We start from the raw sequence: 19,012 nt of genomic DNA on the forward strand, positions 1-19,012 counted from the left end.
AAAGATTTTTGTTTAAGAGCAATTTTATATTTTTAACACTGTCGACAATTTTGTGTATTGGAATGGGTACCTAACTGTGGAACACTGAAACTAGTTGCACTACCTTTTCCATCGATTAAGGCATCAGGAAGTATTGAACGAAAATGATTGAATTATGCATTTGTATTATGCATTCAAAAAATTTAGGATTTTCCTAAATAAAACTAGAAAGCGTAGAATACTTTTTTCTGCTACGCGCTTGTTTGGGCTTCTCGATGAATTAAAGAATGTTTCTGTCACAAAGATTGTTTGCATGGCAAACTCACAGTGCAAGGACCCTGCATCCATGGCTCCCCATCGATTTGCATGGGGAACCGTTTAGTGGTGGTGATGGTGACGCTGCTGCATTGCGCGAGCCTTCTTCCGGAATGACGAAGCCCCGTCTTTACTTGACCCATGTGCAAACAGTTCTCCAAACCGATTACTTCGATGAGATTGTCGCCGATGTCTACACAAATTTTATGTTTCTCTTTATTAAATGCTTGACTTATATCGAAAGTCTGTTAATAGCTTCTTAACGCTAAAGTTATCGAGTCTTAAACGCAACTAATATATATCTTTTTACAACAATGTCGACATATATTTAAACTACGGACGATTCTTACGATAACATAATTTCTATTATAATACCAGCAATTGTAAAAGAACAAATTGGTATTCTGTCATTTTGGCTGGTCTGATAGTTCTAGTGTTAGTAATTGTGCTCTAAATTTCATGGGTTCTTTTGCTGGACGTACTCAAACGATTAATTCAACTATTATCAATTCAAAGTCGAACATATTTTAATTGAGAGATTACTTGAAACACAAATTTTATTCGAAAAATTTATTCGAAGGATATATTCGAAATGTATATAATGTTATTCGAAGAAAAATTATTCGTTATTAGAAATATCTTTTTCGTTCTTACATTTAGTCAGATCGAACGTTATTCATTATTCGGAGGAGGTCCGATAGTACAGTTAACCTTCCTATAATATCAATTAAAATGTTATATACTGGCGTCAATAAATTGACATTCGTCTCCAAAGAGTTAAAGCACACCAAGGACACCTTGTATAGCAGCAGTGAGGTCGACGGAATTGAAGCTGCTGGTACTGAGTTCCTTGTCCGGTCGCTTTTTCCGTTTACCCAGCCGGTGCCTTGAATGGTGTTCACCCCATAGGTTCGAGCCCCCATGAGTGAAGGGAATGTTCAACAAAGCAACACCTTGGAGAGAGGGACCGTGAGCTAGATCCAGAGGCGTTCCATCGCACTATGGGCGAAGGTTAACTTTACAATAATGAAAAGAAAATCACAGATCAACTGATTCGAAACGAGGAATCTAGACTTACGATAATCTCAAGATCCTCATGGAGATTTTTACAACTAGCCGCAAACTGTTCCGTGGTCGCGTACTCGAAGTACCAGAGCTTATTCTTCATTCTGCTGTTGAACTTCTCCGGGTTCTTCTCCCTCTCCATATGAAACTTCACGCAAATAGCAGCGTCAACGCCCACCGAGAAGTAATTATTGATGATGTTGTACGGTATGCTGTCTTGGTTTGGTTTCTTCTCATCCTTCTGATCCAGGACCTCTATCTGCCAGCGGTCCATCATCACGGGCGTCGCTTTCTCGATTTTCTATAATTTTTCGCAGTTTAGAATCATCATTTGAATCGATCAGGAGAAATTGACCCGAAATAATTTTTACACTATCAAATTTGTTTATATTAGAAAGAAGCTGTTAAGTATGTTATCGTTATTATATACTAGTCACAAGACTCAATTACATATTCATAAAATGCATTAAGTCGTATAGAATGGAAATACTGTAAGTTGGAAAAGCTATTTTGAATTTCCACTTAAAATGGCTTCGAATACAAAGAGTGAAGATATTGTTTGGCTTAAGACATTTGAATTCGACTTGTGGATATACAGGGTGTCCCAAAATTATGGTACTTCCGAGAAATGAGGCATGCCTGAGGTCATTTGAAGTAACTTTTTCCTTAGCGGAAATGCAGTCCACGACTTTGTTTACGAGTTATTAATGAAAAATACTGACTAATGAGAGATCGCATACGGTTGATGTCCCGCCCTCGCGACCACTGCAGTTGCGTCATACGGCCGACGCAGCACGGCACTGGCCGCAAGGGTGGAGCGTCGGTCGCACTCACTTTCCGATTGGTCCATGTTTTTCGTTAATAACTCGCAAACAAAGCCGCAGATTGCATTTTCGCTAAGGAGAAAGTTACTTCAAATGACCTCAGGAATTCCTCATTTCCCGGAAGTACCATAATTTTGGGAGACATTGTACATTTCTTTCCTTCTTGTTTAACACCATCCATTATAACGTGTCAGATTCCTGGTGAAGACTACATGCACGATATATTAGATAGGAATGTGTTATTCTTTTCTTTTAGATCGAAATAGTATTTGATTCTTCAAAAATTGTCTCGCTCTATCAGGCAGTGTGGTGAGGAAGAAAAAGTTCTAATCGTATTACAAGGAGTTAAGAAATAACTCGTAGATCTATTTCCTCCACTTTTTGTTTACGGAACAACTCGAAGATAATTGTTTTCGTCTCTGCTTAAGGAAATATGCTTCATCCACAAATAACGTTACTTTCGACAATAGAGTCTGAGCGTCAATTATTTGCAATTTCCACAACGCTTTTTCTGATGTTGGCATCCTATAATTTTGAATAGCTCAAATCGAAAAAATTCTGAATTGTACTAATTTGTCGATTAAAAACCAATCACTTTAGAACTGACGTAGCATGCATAAGATCGAAAAAAATGATTCGGTGTTTTACACCTTGTTTTAGACGCAACAGTAAGCCACGCTGTGGTTTTCGAATATTAATATTAAAAGAGATTTCAATGACGTATAAAAACGCTCGAATGATGCAATCAATTCCGTTAACCAGAGCAAAGTTTCGACGTTCACAAGTTTTTCTTCGTTTTCACAGCCACGATCCGATAATGTACGTTGCACGTCGACAATTTCGTGACAATGGTGATGCACTTACTTTGAGGACCTTGTGAATGGCTTCACCCTCGTAGCCACCACCCCATCGTAAGCATCTTGCGAGATCGTTGCCTGTTCCCAGAGGGATGACACCTACAGCCGGCTGATGTTCGAATTGAACGCGATCTGCAATCCGAAATCGTTCTTTTCCTATAATTCTAATGCGAAACACGCGTTCGGAAATATTACGTCATATTGTTTTCAAAAGAAGTACTCGATTCGTATTCATTCAGTTTAACAAGTCCGATTTGTTATTTCGTGGATCTTTCTGGAGTTACACCGCAAGTTCGTAAAATTCAGCGCGTATTAACTTGAAATGAATTGCGTTATTGTTAGACTACGGATATTTTTGAAAAATAATATACGATTAATTTCCTTTGATATTGATATTATAAGAATAAGTATAAATATGACTGATTGTGTGTGATTCACTGCATAAAGACTGAAGTTTCCCTCTTGTATTATTTTGAAACTCTTTTTACTATCTGAAACATATCTTTGTTGCAATGCCCGATTCTGGTTGTGGCTCATTGCATTTTAACTAAAAGTAAACAAAATTTTGATTTCTGGATTAATAGTTCTAACATTACGAATCCGTATTTCGGGCAATTTAAAAACTCGTTAAATCACGTGTCTTGATTTATTCTTTTTATTCATATTTAACATAAAAATGTAAAAATTTGGAGGTAAAAGAATAAATCACGTGTCTTGATTTATTCTTTTTATTCATATTTAACATAAAAATGTAAAAATTTGGAGGTAGTTTCTATTGTACTAGATACAATTCATTATTTTTTATATTGCTGTAGAATAAATTCTTTTCTTTTGCATCATCATGAAACTCCTACTATGAGAAGGAGTTTCCTATTGCTATTCCTGAGAGCATTTCAAGTAATTTTTTCCTCAGCGAAATTACAATCCACGGCTTTGTTTACGAGTTATTAACTATAATTAATTTAGAAAAACAGTGACCAATGAGAGGCGAGCTCAGCTAGTTCAAGACGGCTGAGTCAACGAGCGGTCGAAGCCCAGTTCCGCTGATTGGCTAGCGTTAGGCGAGCTCGCCTCTCATTGGTCAGTGTTTTTCGTTAATAACTCGCAAACAAAGTCGCGGATTGCACTTTCGCTAAAGAAAAAGTTACTTGAAATGATCTCAGCAATCACCTCTTCTCTACTGTTAACATAATTATGGAACATCCTGTATATGGTACACGATTATGTTGCGATTCACTGTATAAAGGCGGAAGTTAAGTTTATTTCGTGGTTCGATGATTTTAACATGTTCACATTGAACTGCAGACAATCTAAAATGTCATCAAATTACATGCTCCATTTCATTCTTCTCGTTTATATTTTAACATAAAAATGTGTAAAAATTCGTAATCACGTTATTCTACCTCAAATTTACTATGATTAAAAAGTCCACGGAATTATGTCAGGCCAAGAACGTTACAAGGACTGCATTAAAAAAGCTACAAGGAAACGTATTATGGTAGATCTTGTTAGAAAGAAGTTGCATTCCCATCAGAATTCTCATTTTTCTGGAAACCATCGAATGTCCGGCGGCACGCTGTACAAGCAGCCGCCGGTGTCGTTTCGTTGGCAAGTCACGGACACGAATACACAACTCTGAGCACCGGTTTGGGAAGTTTTAATAAATAGCTGATCGTACCCATGGTCTCGAGGACCCAGCCGACGGTGCCGTCGCCGCCGCAGCAGATCACTTTAAAGTTCTCCACGTCTTTGAACATCTGCAGACCTTGCATCGGCCCACCCACGGCCAAGTTGTGAACTTGCCGCGGGTTCAATATGTACTGGAACTTTCGAAGCATCCGTTCGCCCTGCCTGCCACCGGATTTCGGGTTTATGAAGACCAAAAGCGGCATCGTGTCTGGCGGAGGCGTGATTTGGAAGGACATCGCTGGTTGTTGGCTCGACGTGTTACCGGAAGTTAAGAACCCGGTCTGAGGATCGAGCAGAGGTGGTCAATGTTTAATCCAATTAATGCTTTCAATGATACTAAGTCACGTTTGCTCATCGATCGTGATCAACGATTAACACTTTAATCTCATCGATGTTTAGTCGCAGTTAATTGAAATGAATGTTTGATGGATTCGATTTAGGATTAAAGTGTCGCACAGTGGTCGGTTTCCATACAAAAAGCGGAGAAAAACATATAACAATTTTATATCACTAGTACATACATATATTTGGGTTTTCGTTGGGATAGAATAATAAAAAACAAAATGCAGTGTTTTAATTGTTTATAAACAAATTGGTTAAAAATACAATTTTTGTTTTCAATTCAATTCAATTCGATTGAACATCCTCTCCATTTTCATGTTGCGAACATTGTTCCGAAACCGTAGTTCGATTGTTTCTTCGAGAAATGGTTTCGATTTCTTGATTGTTCTTTTCCTCATACTCGACACGAACGGGTCAGATGTGAGCAAAAGTCTGCATATAATCCAAAAAAAGATAATTTATAATCATTCTTATTAGTTTCAATAGAGTGCGAACGGTTGAAATATTGATGTTTTACTCAACCTATTCAAAACATCTCGCGTAACTTGGTAGCCCACATAGGTGTCACGGTATGCTTCGTGGCACGTGCCATTTTAGCATTATTATTAGATGATTTCTCCAATAGCAGCTGATAGCAGCTAATTTTTATTTTGTCATTAATGTAAGTCATCGCTCTTCGAAGTGCGATCAAAGCGAACACTGAACTCCACCGAAATCATAATTAAAAAATGAAATTAACTATGTCCTGTGACATAATTTAAATACATATTAATTCTGTACATTAATTCTGTATAATTAATTCTGTAAAAATTATTTGTTTTCAAAGGACAAAATAATTATAAACGATGATATAAATTTGTGATAATTTGGAGATGGGCTACTTTGAAGCCATGTAGCCGTGTCCAAAATGAACAAGTGGTAAAAAAGATTATAGTGAATAATAAGCCACACATTAAATTGACTACTAGTGAATCAATTATGCATTATGGGGATATTTTTTAATACTGACTTTTTCCGCTTTTTGTATGGAAACCGACCACTATGCGTCGACTGGATTAATGATTATTTAATCGGATCCTTTTCATGGTAATATAAATAGTTGAGTCAAATACAGTGATTCGTGTTTGTTTAGATAGTTGAGAAATAAAAGTGAAGCGCAGAAATTGTTGTGCGACACTTACTAATGAGTAAGTTGTTGGAAAATTGTTTTATTATGTATTTTTAGGATAAACAACTGCAAGTATATAAATTGAAAGCATAAACGTAATAATTTGTTTGCAAAGGAATATGTGAAGTATCGTCGTTTTAACGCTACAATTTATATGTTGAAGAGAATGATAACTATTGTGAAAGTAATTCTATATTTATAATTATATAAAATCATATCGTATTGTGAATTATATATCGAAGTATGAGTCAAGTACAATTTCATTGGAACTTCGAAAGCTAACATTAATGATTAACAATTAACACTAAAAGATCGAATGTACATATTTAGATTTCGCTTAGTTTTGGTTATAGTACTTGCTCCAAAACCGCAATTTATCTAAACATTTCCTATGAAAACGATTTTATTATAATTGTAAAATGAGACACCGGTCATTTGATCATATGCTGAGTTCTGTGTTAATATCTGATCACTAGAATGTGATTTGACACATTTATAATAAAAACGAGTAAAAGAAGTATAAAAAAGTAGACAAAAAAGATATCGTTGCGTTGATAATATCAGCACAATTTCGAAATACTGTTACATAATTTTTCATGTATTAACAAAATTGCAAGTAAAACTAAATTTCTATTTAACCATCCAGCTGCTTGCAATTGATTCGATCAATTTTGATTTCGTCTAGTGATCACTTTCAATTAGCGTACATTTGATTTGCATGCAAGTTGGTATTGTTTCGATCTGACAGACTGTTGAAGGTGCTTACAGAGCTAACGGAAGTCGAATCTTGGCCGTGTTTGCTCCCTCTTTTGCTGTCCCTCGAGAAAGATCTCTGTCTGTCCAGGACAACCGGACAGATCGCAGTCGGTGGAAGAATATGCACCGCGTACTCGCCGAGCGTGCACTCTGCTCTCACTTGCGAGACACATCTGTTATGCAACTGCAAAGTTACCGTCGCGTGAATTTCACTCTTAAACTTCTACTGCATTGTAGTCCTCACGCTCTTCTACGCTTCACGAAAATCGGATCGCTTTATGATCAGAGATGCTTGCTCGCTTTCGTTGTCACCGGTATGCAGATTTTATACGTTTAATGCAGAAAAACTTTATGCAGAAACTAAGATTGGTGGATTCGACACTTAACCCTAGCGATGTTTGCGTCGAGTATACTCGTCACAAAAAGATAGTTCTTTGATTCAAGTTGAAATCTGCTTTTGCTATTAAAATTTTGGTAAGAGAAAAAACATTTTCGTAATTTGAATACATTTTAGAATACTTTAGGATAAGAAAGTAGAAAACATACGGAGAAAAAAATTTTATTGAAAAAATAAATGTGCAGCAGAGAGAGGTTAGGTTTTATAATATAATTTTATAATAAATATTTAGAATAAAAGTATGATTTAAAAAATGACAACTGGAAAATTTCGTCGTTTTATTATAATCTATTTCAATCTTAGAGCAAATGCACTAATTTGTTGCAGTTTCAAAATATTTAAGCATGCAAGTACGAATAAAAACATTTGACACGTTTGCTAAATTCAGCATTTGATAACAACGACGATAATTGAAATAAATTTATGTCTCTCTTCGAATTTATGTATCTTATCTATTTAGGGCACGTACAAATATCATATTTGCTAAATTCAGTATTTGATAATACTCATGATCATTTAAATAAATTTATGACTTAATCCGATTAATACGAAGATAAATAAAACGCGATGCAATACGACATTCGATAAAATTGATGAGATTCACAATTACTGTGTTTTCGTTTAATTTATATTTGTATAAATTGATTCATGGAAACGTGGATTTAAATGGACAAATGAGCAATAGCATAGTTATTCCAATTTGTTTAGTAAAGCAGTATTTTAACCCATGCGCAGGCTACCAAAACGTATAAACAATTTTCAAATATCAGTATTTAAAGTGAATATATGGATTTTACTCTATTTTCCGAGTGGTTTTGTAATGTTTTTGAAAGAACGTGTAAAAAATTGTTAAAAAACGTACTACAACGAGAATTAATTATTCAGGGTTTGTTAAAAATTGCAATTTTAGCGATTTGGTAAATTATTAGTAATATTATGGTATTATATGTGATATTATGATATTATGGAATTATATAAATTATTGCTAATTTATTGGTAAATTAGTGGGTAAGTCTTATTTGACATCTGAGGTTCTTCTGACGATGTTTTCTATCAAATTTGAATATCTCTTAAATGAAAAGCATTCAAATGATTCACTTTAGAAAGAATGATGCACTTGCACGCGGAGAATTCAAAGATCGAATTTTACGATTCATCATAGTATCTGTAGCAATTGAAACGTTGGAAATGGGTGCAGAATGTGTTAATTGTTTAACTAGAATCTAACTAGGATGACAACGTCACTGTTTGAAAATCGACTACTCACAGTCAATTGACACCATCTGCAGTGCAAGCCGGTGATACCATTGTAGCTTTTGATAGTCTTCCTACATTTAGAACATTTCCCATGGCAATTACCCTCGACCCAGTGATGCGCCATCGTCTGCGACGTCTTCTTGCTCTTCACGTACGTAGCTATGCAAGAAGCTGGCGCTCTTTGAACGCATCTCTCGTGAACCGTATACTTGCAAACTAGAAACAAATGAAAACAAATTTTGCCTTATTGTCTTCTTAACCATTAACGCGGATCGCGATGGTCTCACGCAACTTTAAACAAGTCGTCATTAATACATGTTAACGTAATTATTTAAAAATTCGTGTAATCCTCAACCAACTCATCGAGTTTGAAATGTTTTAACGGAAATTTACTTGCACTTACTAAGTTGGGAATATGCAATATTCACTGAAATAATAACTGGTCTCACGCAACTTTAAATAAGTCATCATTAATACATGTTAACGTAATTATTTAAAAATTCGTGTAATCCTCAACCAACACATCAAGTTTGCAATGTTTCAACGGAAATTTACTTGCACTTACTAAGGTGGGAATATGCAATATTCACTGAGATAATAACTGGTCTCACGCAACTTTAAACAAGTCATCATTAATACATGTTAACGTAATTATTTAAAAATTCGTGTAATCCTCAACCAACTCAAGTTTGCAATGCTCTTCAACGGAAATTTATTTGCACTTACTAAGTTGTGTGGGAATATGCAATATTTACTGAAATAATAACTGGAGGTAATAGTAGACAGTCCGGTTCAGGTTTAAATTCGAATCGAAAGTTAAAAATTGGTCATCGAAGAATTATGGAGGTCCCAATTATGGGACACCCTGTATATTCTATCTGTATCGAATTCAACGATGGTCCTTCATCTTGTAACTAACGTAACGTAGAATTTCTCTACTGGAATCGATATTCGAAAACACGAGGCATTTACCGAGTGGCGGCAACTGGTTATCAAGTAATTACCTCGACTATAATTGGAATACCACGGACAGAAAAGTTGATCAAACTACAACGACATAATATCAAGTAACAAGGTGTTACTTCCACTTCGACCAATATTTAAACATGTCTCCGTATCCACAGTATATCGTTAACCCTATCAATCCAAGCTTTTTATATCAATATTTTAATTATTTTTCCATAGAATTTTATTAGAAAATATTGAATGTAACACACAAATTGAAATAATTATAGACTTGTTCTTATTGATAAATGTACCGAATACTTTTTTAACTCGAAAATTTTAACGTTTGTTTATACGAAATGATCACTTTGCACTATATTATATTTGGCATACGATGCCAAAATTATAAAAAATTGTTAATTTATGTGAGTAAAAAACGAAACTTTCGTGTCATTGTGATTCTGAAATCGCAAACCGTTTCTAAATAAAAGCTATCCAGCATGTCGCTTTACTACTAATCGTCGTTATTATCGATCAGAATAGTAATAGTATACTGTTGGACACATTAGATTGGTGCAAAATATTCAGAAGAGTCTAAAGAACACTACTGGAAGCGTTAGAACAGTCCAACCATCGCCGCGAAAGCGCGGGACTTCTTCAAAGTTGAAAACTTGCCATTTTCTTTTGAAACTGCATTTCCTTGTTAAGATAAAAGTAACAATAGAATTATGTCTTTGCGAAAAAACGAAGTTAAGTCGCTCTTTGTTTCGCGGATTTGATCAGTTCAGCTATTAGGCGGCTCCGTTATCCCCGTGAGCCGACATAACATTCCTCGAGGAATAAGCAAAATGGCGGCGGGAAAAGTATCGTAGACTATCGAGTACTCACAGACGCAACAAAGTCCTTTCTTGCCGAGACCAACCAACATATTCAAACAGAGATTGCAGTAGGCGGGTTTGCTGAAGTGCTTTAGCCTCCAGAGATGATTCCCATCCTCCTTCACGTGGGAATCGAGTCCCAGCAGCACAAGCAACGGGATCGTCGTGAGGCCACCCCTTTTCCACTCCTCCAGGGACACGGTGCCATCCGCGTCGTAGTCTATTTCCACCATCATGTCTTGCAGTATCTATAAATACCGTGGGAGTTACGCCTAGATATCGCCCGTCAATTTACTCGTCTCGTCGCGCTACGCAAACAGAAAGTTAGGATAGCGTCTGTTGAACCGGGAATCGCGGATAACATACCCCTAGCCAAAACTATCCCGATCGAATGGATTTATCGTTGAACATTTGTAGACTGTGGATCTTTATGCAAATTTGCATACTTCGTTTTACTAAAAGTTATAATTAATATATAATATATAATATTATATTATATTATATTATATTATATTATATTATATTATATTATATTATATTATATTATATTATATTATATTATATTATATTATATTATATTATATTATATTATATTATATTATATTATATTATATTATATTATATTATATTATATTATATTATAATATATAATTAATATTAATATAATACTCTATAGTCCGACATTTTTATGAGGCTTTAAAGTAATTGACGTAACTTGGAATCTGTGAATGTAGAATATGTATACATATATATACATATATACCCTGCACGCTACGGGGTGTCCCAAAATAATCAAGTTCGGCAGTCGAAACCAATGACGTCTTTAAGATCTCATTATAAAGTAACAGGTTAACGATGAAGACAAATGTACCTAATGTAAAACTCGTTCGTTATTTTATGAAATACTGAATCAGAGAGTGTGACACTAATCAAGCATCGTGAATATTCTTTTGGCAATCTTCTAATGTCATCTTCGGTGTTCGAAATAATGTAAAATATTCTAACATTTTCTCAAACCATATCAGTTTTGCAATAATTTTTACGCAGTTTTAGACCGTACGCTATTACAATATAGTTAACTATAACTATATTTCCAATATAGTTAACTTGTCTATCATATTTGTCCACATTTGATGTGAATAATTTTGTCATTAACAGAAAACAATGTTAATATACAAATGAATGTTTCTTGTTTTGAGGTGCAGATTAAGAAATTATGCGATGTTCACAAAAAAGATAGACCATATCAAACTAAAATTTCTACACTTAAATTAAGTTAACAAGTTTGCTTTTAAAATCATATCAAATATCGATTTAATATTGTGATGGGCAAATTTTATTTGTTGATAAAAGCGTTTGTCGCGTGATTTATGAATGTAACATTTTTCGCGAGGCAATTGTTGAGATTCTTTAAATAAATTCTATATCGCAACAATTTTTTAAAAATTTGTCTGCGTTTCTAGCGAAACGATAATTTAGTTGATATATCGTATATATATAGTCCATATCAGTAAAATCAGATGATTGGTGCCACCACTTACCGGTTTCAATTCGGAGACGTCCCATCCGAGATACTCTGCGACATTCATCATCTGATTGACGATGCAGTCCATCTCCTAGGGACACGTGATAATGATATTAAATGCAGGCTTACGATTGATAACGCGAACCTAGCATCGATCTATTACACGTTAGCGACAGCTGCCGCGATGATAGATTTATCTGTCGCTAATATATCGCTCATAAAACTTTACATGTTCTTACACATCGATAATGTGGGTACAAGTTACTCTAATGGATTGCGGCAGATATCGAGCAAAATATTACACACTAACGAAAATTAGAAAAAAAGGAATATTTTTTGGTATTCTTGAAAAATCAATGCTTTTACGCTTTTTTAACGCTATTTTTTATGTTCTATTACGCTTTTATACATTTAAAACCATCAGAAGACATCAAAGATCGATTGAAAAAATAAAATGAGACAATCTTTGTCTTGAACAATGAAGTATTAATATAATATTAATAGAATGCTATTAGTATAATGCGATAAAAAATCTTTAATAAAGAAAATCAAATACGATGCATTTTTTATGTATTTTTTATTTCATATGATGTATACTGCATGGAATATATGTTATTACATTATTTTCTATGTATTGAATATTGAAACAAAGAAGCAAAGGTTTTGGACATTTAGTTGTGCTTTATTTCAATAAATAAATTTAAACGAATCCTGAAAAATATTACAATCTCTTTGTACTAGATTATAAAAATATGTAAATAATCTGAAAACATACAGAAAACTGTGGTGAGAATAAAATTAGTTGTCATTAGGTAAGACAACAAATTCTGAGTATCTTAGTTGTAATAATCTTCGCGAATTTGCGTTTCTAATTTAATTATGTTTCCAAACAAAAGTACACAAGAACAATCATAATTTGTTACGTAATGTGTCAACTAACAAACTGATCAATCGTGTAACACATTATTTCTTTGAATAATTAAAATCATCAAGTATATGTAAACTTTTTATCTCTAAAGGATAATACTCTGCAACGTGATGCTTCTAGATAATATTATTTAACGAAGAAAATCTGAATCACTACTTCAACACATTTTCCGTCCAACTTTCCCGCCAAAGTGTCTCGTTAATTAAAGTGTTCCACTTAATTGAAGGTGATTAAAAAGCCAAACCGCGGTCGACGACGAATAAAAACTGCGAAAGAGATTCTCTCGTACTCACGTTCGTATCGAGAACGCCGTTTCCATCTGTATCGTACAGCCGGAACATAACTGGAAGAAGAAGAAGAAAAAAAGAGGAAAGAATGAACGAATTAACCTGCGCCGAAATTGACGTGCAACAAGTTGCAGCGAACGCGCGGGCTCGAGTGCGTTGCGCGCGCGAACTCTGACTGTCTGATGTAAAACGCTCTCAAGTTTATTTGTTTTCTTTCGTGTAATCGGGGAAAATCGCTTACATTCCAATTTGTCTTCCGGCCTGCCAGCCTCGAGGAGCGACAGATAGCACACGATGTCCTTTAAACTGACTTTAACCGAGTGAACGTCTATTGTGCTCTGCTTCCGGACGAGGTGTCTCATCTCTGCAATCAAAGAGCCACGTATGTAACATTTGTGTATCGCTGGATACGCAGATTTTTGAGCAGATTCGAGCAATATTAAAATGTATTTCTTTCTTTAAGCACTTGCATTGTAATAGCGTGTCAATAATCTACTAAACACAGTAGTTTCTCCCGGAAATGCCAAATTTCGAGTTGCTGTGAATTTCCCTTTGCTAGCCTTACGCCTATAGATGTTGTTCGTTTCTTCTAAATGCAAGCAAAATCTAATTCTGCTGTTATCAAAGACCAGGAATAAAAATAAATAACGAGATACAAGAAACAACAATTGTCTTGTTCTATTAGAAAAATTATTAACACGTCGAGTGTCGTGTCAGTTAGGTTCTGAAATTCATTTCTATTGTAACATATTAAGCAAACTGAATGTTGTATAATACAAAAGAGTTAAACTAAAATTTAAACTTACTAGTAACGGTTTCATTGACTAAAATAATTTTGATATTGGCAATTTTAAGAATTGATATTCGGCACTCAACGCGTTAAGGACGAAGAAGGGCTGATATGAACGTAGTTGTAAAAGAAATTGTAGTGCAAGGAGTTAAATCGTCATGAAATTCTACTTTTTTATTCTCAATATTTCAACATTGGAATTCAACAAATATATAAATCTTCCTTCTCGTCTGAGAATTTGTTAGTGTTAAAGAAATACTGTCAACGTAGCTGCGAGAAAAAGTTTAGAGATGACACGATGGAGTTCTGAAATTTTTGGTCATAAATGCATAAAATCTGCAGTTTCCACGTTACAAATAACAGACGCTTATCGATTAGAAGAATAGCTTAGGTAATTTCTTGATACCGAGATTTGTGGACAATTTATTCAATGCGCCGCAATTTTTGTCTGATTCGACATTATTTTTAGATCGACGGGACAAAGCAGTTCTTGATCGATCGTCCTCCGAGAGGTCGTACTGAATAACCTGTTGCTTCGCTTGGGATTTAGAAGGCGAGCATCGACTATGATTACAATGATCGATGAGGAACCTCGATCAATAAAAACTTACTTTTGTTACAACTTGGATGACTTCATGTTTTAGACCTTACACAATAATGTTAAAAAATATATATCTATGAAAAAAACTTAGATGTTGCTTAACAAATTATCTACCGGTTATCATTTTATAATTTCCGAAAGTCTGCAATTTACAGTTACAAACTTCTTAATAGATTGTTTAGTGGAACCAATCGTATAATAATGATTTCGCTTGTTACCATCATGTAGAAAAGGATTGTTTAGATTTCTCGTTCAGTGTAGCCTAATAATTGAAAATTTTATTAATCAGTTAACTGTTCTTGACGAGTATAGTCTTGATGTTGGTTACTTATCAAAGATAGTTAACTGGTTAAGAAGGATCTAAAAGTGTTGTATTTGAACAAAATACGAAGAAAATCAAGCATATACACTATAATTACGGTAATTTACACACTTTGCGAAAGGATTGTAACAGCTAACTGGTTAATAGACTTCCGGCAAATAAAGTGTTAATATTCCATTAATGAATTTGGACATTTCACTTAATAATTGCCTAAAAAAAATATGATAAAAATATGTTATATTATCTGAAGTCTAAATTGCCCCCAAAATACTTCATAAGTATTTTTCTCAGTAACTACGCAAGATATTTCAACGAATCAAAGAGCAAAAAATAAGTGTATGCCTGTTCTACTCGTTTTCAAAATATTAGCTTGCTTATCGGGAGCAGAGAGATCTGAATTAACTTTGGAGACTTTTGCGAATCCATCGGTATAACAGATAAATTGAGTTATCAAAAAAAAATTTGAGTTCATTGAAATTGCTGGAGTTTCGAAGCTAGAATACAGCTACACGATGTGAAAATATAAGGACAAGGCAGCAAAAGTTTTCGGATCGTAGACGGCGCTGTTTTGAATATTTCTTCGATGTAGCAACTTTCGATTTGACAAGAGGAAGAGACGTCGAAGATAACGATATGATCGCCATCTTCCCTCGTAACTCAATGAGTCTCCAGGCGCAACGTAAGAAAAAGGAGAAAGAAGGAGAACAATGTTGCTGGTCACGGGGGAAATAAAGTCAGCTGATCAATCGCGCAAGGCGGACGATTTATCTTTAGTACGTGCGACAACGTTGAAACAAATTCACCGACTATTCTATTGCTCTCCAGCGGTTCATTTTGCCTGTGATTCTTTCGGCGGCAATGCTACGATTTATCTCGCTCTGATTGCTGGCGAAGCTCGGGATCACGATAAATTTCGTTTCTGTGGCCTAGGAAAGTATCGGATAACGTTTCCAACTTTTCACTTCCAGTTTCACCAATATCAAATGAATATACAAGCACGCCCATAAGTCGCCCGACATTTACAGTTACTCACAAAATTGTGTGTGTGTGTGAGCGTAAACAATTCAAAACGCGATCATTTTTTTTAAACTGGACTACGTGACTTGAATTTTTTTTAGATGATAGCGGGACTAGTTTACTAGACGATGACCAAAGTGCTTTTTCGAAATTTTGCTATTATGTACTTGGAATGAAAAAAAAATTTTATCCTACAACAGAAATTAAAAAAATGCCTTTTATAGATCTCGGTAACATATATGCGTGCTGAAATATTATATGCATGTTTGAAAAGGTGTACGCTTAATTTTGTGGATAGGTGTATTTACTCAGAGCAGTTTGCAGTTGTTTGGATTAATTTTATTATCGAATTTTGTTGCATGTACTTATCTCTAGAATTATTTATCCGAAAAATTATTCTTACAGCAATATTTTTTTTAATTTATTTTTAGGCTTTCAAAATTGAAAAATAACTAGAAAAAATCAATAATTAAATTTCAAAGTGTTGCCATTTTTTAAATTATCGACCTTTTGTTTTTGCTCTAGTTCCTGCAATAGCCAAGCTCATATTAATTAAGGATCTTACACGTTTTTTTGTTTCAGTTAAGTCAGTGAGTCACCGTGGAACCATCGTTCTGAAATTCATCTATGTTTCAAAGTAGCAAATGTCACCGTTTTTAATCTTTTTGAACCCAAATTTGTAAATTCTGTTGAAACATGTATAAATACATTTTCCTTGCAAAGAAATCTGAAAGAAAGTTAAGAAATACGCACTTTATACTAAAATACCATCTTAAGTGAGTCGATTGCGATCCCTATGTAGGTCTTAAATATTTAGAGTTGATTCCTCCGAAATCAATATAATGAATCCCAACACGATAATTTGAATCTGCACGCATGCAAACAATATGCATGTTAGCATAGAATCATTTTTAGGCATGTTCAATTCATTTAAAAGTTCTGTTAACAGAGCCTTAACATTCTCTCTAATTGATGATCAGATTGTGCACAAAAATGGATAATTTGGGAAGAGCATATATGCTTATTCGATCCTTGTGGCCCGTTTTTATAGTTACCAATTGCTAACAACTATAAGAACGAGCAGCAAAGCTCGAATAATTGTATCTCCTTTTCCCAAATTGTCCACTTTTGTGCACAATCTGAGCATCAATTAGGGAGAATTTACTGTAATTTGCTTTTGTACAGTCTCATCCGATAATTTTAGCTCCGAGTTTTAATCTTAGTATTATTTAGACGTAGTTTCAGCTTTAATGTTTCAGTTATTAGCACATTATTCGTGGATCTTGTATTTTCTTTTGTATAAATTGATTATCGCGGGTTCGTTCAAATATCTCGCGCAGTTACGCCACCAATGTTATTTCTATACCGTGACCAAGAATGCAGAAACCCAATAATTTTTCTCCGCCTGTCCATTGCATTGCCGTGTGCATTGTCGATTGGACGCCAGGGGGGCGAATCAATTTGCGACAAGCCGCCGCGCAATTTTCCTCGGAAGACTAGTCGCGAGATTCGTTCCGCAGCGGAGCGTTGACAATTAATGTAATTGAAAACCGGCGATGGCGCGATTGATTGTTCCATCGTACCGGCGGGATCGCAGAGCAATGACTAACCAACGAGGCCAAGTTACTCGGAACACCGTGTTCCCGGTGAGATTTCATTCGCTTCCGCTGCGCTCGAATAGAATCAGCCTCGCGCTCGCGCGCGCATTATTCCCGGGCGCGATTAATCCGACAGGCTTTCTCGGCTTTGAAAAAATTATACCCGGCCGTTGGCAGCGTTCTCCGCGTGACAGAAACAAATTCGAAGCCGCAGCCACGCACGCGGATGCAATTGACGCAAGAGCGCCGCGCCGTGCCGCACCGCGCCGCGTCAAAGTGAAAATCCCTGACGTTTCATTTCGCGTTATAAATATTCAGGGGAGTCGTACCCCACGCGACGAAATCGCTATTAATAACGCTCCCCTCGGCCTCTTCGCGGTGACAATGAGAGTCCGATGACGGAAGCCTTCGGTCGTCGCTCCTGCGCCGCCAAAACTCCGCTGCCAAACTCTCTTCGATTATAGTTATTCGAGATAACGAATAAAAACGTGTAACTTCAAGTGTGTGTCCGATAAAAAAAAATTGTTTTGTTATTATTATTGTATATAGAATATATTGTATACAGTTTTGTTATCATTAGTATAAAAAGTTTATTTATTTTAGAGTGGTCGGATTAACTGCGAGGTCATTACCGCCACATATCTTACAATGAATTACGCCATAATTAACAATGTGACTTAGATCTTAGAATATAATTAACATTCGTATTAATATGAGTAACTATAACAGAAAACTATAATGAGTCGTATACAGTGAGGAGCAAAGGTGAACGATAGGTTTTAAAACGATATAACGTTTATGAAACTGATTTAAATTACTTGATCTCTTTTTGTAAATGTTAAAGGGTAGTTCACCGTACAGTGACCAAAATACTTTTTTTCTAACTTTGATACTATTTGGAATACAAAAAAACCCTCGTTTTTTCACTTTTTTATTTGAGCCTATAATGAAAATTTGAAAAATGCGTTTGATACTTCCCGGTAACTTATATACATGTTGAAAATTTCATTAAAATCGGTTGTCGTATAGTCGAGCTACAGCCACTCAAACACGTAGAAGTTACCTGTTTCTGGTTGAAATCGTGAAATACTGCGATTTTTGTAATATTTAATTATTCACAGTTTATGTCAAGATCAACTGATTTCAATGAAATTTTCAACATGCATATAAATTATTCAGAAGTATCAAATGCATTTTTTACATTTTCATTATAGGCTCAGATAAAAAAGTGTAAAGACGAGAGTTTTTTTACATTACTTTATTCGAAATAATAGTAAAACTAGAAAACAGTATTTTACTCATTGTTCGGTTAAAAACATGTTAAGCCATTTAGACCAGTTTTAAAAAGTTATACCGTTTCAAAAGCTGTCTAGCCACTTTTGCTTCTCACTGTAGATCAATCGATTTAAGGAGGAGGAGGACGTTTCCGATGTTATCTTTGTTTAGGTTTGACTCGAGGTCCCTCTTAATGG

At 35.1% G+C, this 19,012-nt stretch overlaps 1 protein-coding gene across 2 annotated transcripts in view; it reads right to left on the bottom strand.

The window, feature by feature from the left end:
* The window catches only part of Dgk (diacyl glycerol kinase 1), a 194,439-nt gene that overhangs the window by 5,821 nt on the left and 169,606 nt on the right, over positions 1–19,012 (bottom strand). Inside the window, exons 7-17 of one of the 2 annotated variants that reach the window (XM_076527392.1) lie at positions 13,454–13,576; positions 13,219–13,268; positions 12,014–12,088; positions 10,483–10,720; positions 8,660–8,865; positions 7,006–7,179; positions 4,719–5,010; positions 3,048–3,172; positions 1,373–1,660; positions 1,092–1,293; positions 306–487 (exon numbers count right to left, since the gene is read on the bottom strand). In XM_076527392.1, the coding sequence (XP_076383507.1) occupies positions 306–487; positions 1,092–1,293; positions 1,373–1,660; positions 3,048–3,172; positions 4,719–5,010; positions 7,006–7,179; positions 8,660–8,865; positions 10,483–10,720; positions 12,014–12,088; positions 13,219–13,268; positions 13,454–13,576 (1,955 nt within the window). Of the gene's footprint in view, positions 1–305; positions 488–1,082; positions 1,294–1,372; positions 1,661–3,047; positions 3,173–4,718; positions 5,011–7,005; positions 7,180–8,659; positions 8,866–10,482; positions 10,721–12,013; positions 12,089–13,218; positions 13,269–13,453; positions 13,577–19,012 lie in introns of both variants that reach the window. The other variant, XM_076527391.1, reaches the window with a different exon arrangement.

This window comes from Megalopta genalis, chromosome 19, assembly GCF_051020955.1.
Source record: "Megalopta genalis isolate 19385.01 chromosome 19, iyMegGena1_principal, whole genome shotgun sequence".
Lineage (NCBI taxonomy): Eukaryota > Metazoa > Arthropoda > Insecta > Hymenoptera > Halictidae > Megalopta > Megalopta genalis.